At 43.3% G+C, this 4,337-nt stretch overlaps 1 protein-coding gene across 1 annotated transcript in view; it reads right to left on the bottom strand.

Moving 5' to 3' along the window:
* Positions 1–1,805: 1,805 nt before the first annotated feature.
* The window catches only part of si:ch211-196f5.2 (uncharacterized protein LOC556372 homolog), a 4,545-nt gene continuing 2,013 nt past the window's right edge, over positions 1,806–4,337 (bottom strand). Inside the window, exons 2-3 of the mRNA XM_046290877.1 lie at positions 4,045–4,277; positions 1,806–2,993 (exon numbers count right to left, since the gene is read on the bottom strand). Coding sequence (XP_046146833.1) covers positions 2,911–2,993; positions 4,045–4,277 — 316 coding nt within the window. The 3' untranslated portion in view covers positions 1,806–2,910. The remainder of the gene's footprint in view (positions 2,994–4,044; positions 4,278–4,337) is intronic.

Raw genomic sequence — 4,337 nt, 5'->3', positions numbered from 1 at the left:
CTTGTCAGTGTCACGCACTGTTCTCTGCCTTTCCCCTCACGTGTTGTCAAACCCCGTTTCCCCCCCCCCGGTACCATTGTTTCTCTCTCCACTGTCCCTCATTCAGAGAGCTCCCCATCATGCTTAGCAAGGTGGTTTTGTGAATCGGGCCAATCTGCCACAATGCACTCGTGACCTCCAGTGTGGAGATTCCAGTTCCTCCTTTGAGCCCAAATGACAGGATTATAATGGCAATTTTTGTTATATTTTATTTACATCGGACACAATTGGCATCATATGCTTGCTGATAGATAAACACTCAACACACTTATCTAATAGTTTCTGCTGGGTTCAGTGATCAAATCTACTAACATGTCTTCCCATTTTTTATATTTTTTATTATTCATTCTCTTTCATTCTGTCAACCGCTTTCAGCCCACAATCAGTAACAGCTAGTTACATCACCTACTCAAATCCATCTTATATGTGTATATACAGGACCTTGCAAAAGTATTCATCCGCCTTGGTATTATTCCTATTTTGTTGCATTACAACCTGTAATTTAAGTAGATTTTTATTTCGATTTTGTATAATGGACGTACACAGAATAGTCCAAATTGGTGAAGTGAAATTTTTAAAAATAACTTGTTTCCAATAATTGGGGAAAAAAATGTAAACTGAAAAGTGGTGCGTGTATATGTATTCAACCCCTTTGCTATGAAGCCCCTAAATGAGATCATATGTATTCAACCCCTTTGCTATGAAGCCCCTAAATAAGATCATATGTATTCACCCCCTTTGCTATGAAGCCCCTAAATGAGATCATATGTATTCAACCCCTTTGCTATGAAGTCCCTAAATAAGATCTGGTGCAACCAAATTAGTTAGATTGCACACAGGTGGAGTTTAAGTGTCACATGATCTCAGTATATATACACCTGTTCTGAAAGGCCCCAGAGTCTGCAACACCACTAAGCAAGCAGCACTATGAAGACCAAGGAGCTCTCCAAACAGGTCAGGGACAAAGTTGTGGAGAAGTACAGATCAGGGTTGGGTTATAAAAGAATATCCGAAACTTTGAACGTCCTACGAAGAACCATTAAATCCATTATTAAACACAATAAACAAAAAAAAAGAGAGGGCCGACCACCAAAACTCACAGACCAGGTAAAGAGAGCATTAATCAGAGAGGCAACAAAGAGACCAAAGATAACCCTTTAAGGAGCTGCAAATCTCCACAGCGGAGGTTGGGGTATCTGTCCATAGGACCACTTTAAGCCGTACACTCCACAAAGCTGGGCTTTACAGAGTGGACAGAAAAATATAAGTAAACATGTTTGGTGTTCGCCAAAAGGCATGTGGAAGACTCCCCAAACATATGGAAGAAGGTACTCTGGTCAGATGAGACTAAAATTGAGCTTTTTGGCCATCAAGGATAACACCTCTCACCCCGAGAACCCTATCCCCACAGTGAAGCATGGTGTTGGCAGCATCATGCTGTGGGGATGTTTTTCATCTGCAGGGACTGGGAAACTGCTCAGAATTGAAGGAATGATGGACAGAGCTAAAGACAGGGAAATTATTGAGGGAAACCTGTTTCAGTCTTCCAGAGATTTGAGACTGAGACGGAGGTTCACTTTCCAACAGGACAATGACCCTAAGCATACTTCTAAAGCAACACTCGAGTGGTTTAAGGGGAAACATTTTAATGTCTTGGAATGGCCTAGTCAAAGCCCAGACCTCAATCCAATTGAGAATATGTGGGATGACTTAATGCTTAAAGAACCCATCCAACTTGAAGGAGCTGGAGCAGTTTTGCCTTGAAGAATGGGCAAAAATCCCAGTGGCTAGATGTGCCAAGCTTATAAAGACATACCCCAGGAGACTTGCAGCTGTAATTGCTGCAAAAGGTGGGTCTACAAAGTATTAACTTGGGGGGGAGGGGTCAATAATTATGCATGCTCAAGTCCTCTTTTTTTGTCTTATTTCTTGTTTGTTTCACAATAAAAAATTATTCACATTTTCAAAGTGGTAGGCATGTTTTTTAAATCATGATACAACCCCCCCCCCCCCCCAAAGAAAATCTATTTTAATTCCAGGTGGTTGTAAGGCAACAAAATAGGAAAAATGCCAAGGGGGGTGAATACTTTCGCAAGACACTGAATAACAAGCAATAGCTAGACAAACCAAGTCTATAGAGATGCCAAATATTACATAGCAAACAAAGTTCATGAAATAATATTACAACAAATACTTGGAAAGAAATATATATATATAAGGCAGGATTTAGATCAGGGATGTGCAACTGGCGGACCACATGCGGGCCCCCCCTTTTGAAGGCCCTCGGCTCAATTTCCTCAGTTGGGATCTCCACTTACTTTTGTGAGTTTAAATAGTAGATAGAATAAGCAAGGTGCAATTTTGAAATGTAGTTGTGCGTCTACAGTTTTCCCTCATATATCAGACACTAATAGTCAGTCAATTAGCCCATATCAGCTCAAATGTTTAAGATTGGTAACTTAATCTAGCCGGCCAGCTATCTAAACTTGTAGTAATCATGGTCGAATTACTGTTTGGGGGGCCCACATTTGATTTTTGTTAGTCTCACTCAGATATCATTAAAAACTGCAAACATTTCTCTCCACCCTATGAAAAAATCTGTAGAATTGCAGCAAACTTGCTTTAAGCAGCAACATTTTCAGGGGTTCAGATTTTGTGGCCCCCACCCCAATCAAAGTTATCCATCCCTGATTTAGATATAGATCATGGTATAACAGCAAAGGCATTGATAGCTTTACAGGTCGACTTTGCTTTTGTCTTTTCTTTTTTGCTTAAATGTTTATACGATTCAAAGCCCTAGTGGCTGATCCATGTTTAATTGCACTGATCATTAAGTTATAGCTTTTTCTGGCGATGATCCTGAGAGTTCCCTCACACCTCTCGAATGTCCTGTTTGGGCTGTGACTCGATGTCCAAGGCCACGGTCATCTCTACTGGCTGGAAGCCGTTCTCCTCTGAAAAAGGCCCAAAAGACTTCAATGCAGGGATGCCAATACATCAAAACATTTCTATGAGCAGAATGAGTGTCAGCTTGAGGAATTTGCTTTGCCATCTCGGGAATGTGGTACTAGGGTTAAGTATATGAGATCATATCAAAAAGGAAACCACAGTCAATGATGTAAAGTCTATGCTAAGTGGGGCAAGTACCACACATGCCCACTGACCGAACACCATTCTGAAGTTGCATAGACCAGAGGGCCAAAGTGTGAGATATCTGGGTGGATTATTAATGATGCAATGGCATGCAGCATGATCTCATCTTGGATTCCTGTCACTGCCGCCTGGTGCATGGCTAAATCCACAGCACCTTGAGAACTTGGCAGCTGAACATTTGTCAGGTCCGTGACCAGGGCAAGGGGATGGGTGGCATTGGCATTGATAAATTGAGACATTCATATTGAGAACACAAGAGGTGCCTTCAGTTTGCCAATAAAGTCTAGGCCTATGCTAGTGTAACCGATGTGAAATGGCTAGCTAGTTGGCGGTGGTGCGCGCCAATAGTGTTTCAATCAGCGACATCACTCACTCTGAGACCTTGAAGTAGTTGTTCCCCTTGCCCTGCAAGGCCCGTGGTTTTTGTGGCGCGATGGGTAACGATGCTTCGTGGGTGTCAGTTGTCTATGTGTGCAGAGGGTCCCTGGTTCGAGTCCGCGTAGGGGCGAGGAGACGGACTAAAGTTCAACTGTTACACTAGCCTGGTTGTCAGTCTGTTTATCTAACATTCCACTATGTCATGTGCTAAACACAGAGTACAATGAGTGGAATGTAGCTAAAAAGATTGACAACCAGGCTAGGCCTATGTCTGGTGCCAAACCAAATCCTTACCTCAGTCCCTATTCCCTATTCCGTCAGTGTTTACACATGGGAAGGAACTGGATTGGTGTAAAGCAATACTGCAAAAGCTCCATGAAGACTACATAGAGCTATCACACTTTTGCTCACACCCATCCAACTGTATAGCTGTTGACAAGATATAGTGTGGAGAGTGACGTGTGTGTCCCAGACCTGTCTGTGTGCGATTCTTCCAGGGCAGGATGTCCACTCCAGTCCGACAGAAGGAGCGGTCCGTGTGGGACTCGGTGCTGTAGAGTACCTCCTGGGTCTTCTTGTCTCCGGGGATCTGAGCCTTGACCCGTACCTCCAAGATGGTGATTTCCTTCTCCTTCAGTTTGCCTGACTTGCTCTTCACCTGCGTCCGCTTGGTGTCCACCCACACCACCCGCTCCTTCACTGCGGATCTGAGCACACAATTCACAATTCAGACCAGAACCTGACCTCACCCTGACCGATCAACATCG

The sequence above is a fragment of the Oncorhynchus gorbuscha genome, linkage group LG12 (assembly GCF_021184085.1).
Source record: "Oncorhynchus gorbuscha isolate QuinsamMale2020 ecotype Even-year linkage group LG12, OgorEven_v1.0, whole genome shotgun sequence".
NCBI lineage: Eukaryota > Metazoa > Chordata > Actinopteri > Salmoniformes > Salmonidae > Oncorhynchus > Oncorhynchus gorbuscha.
The sequence above is the reverse complement of the archived record's forward strand: the minus strand, read 5'-3'. Positions and strand labels throughout refer to the sequence as shown.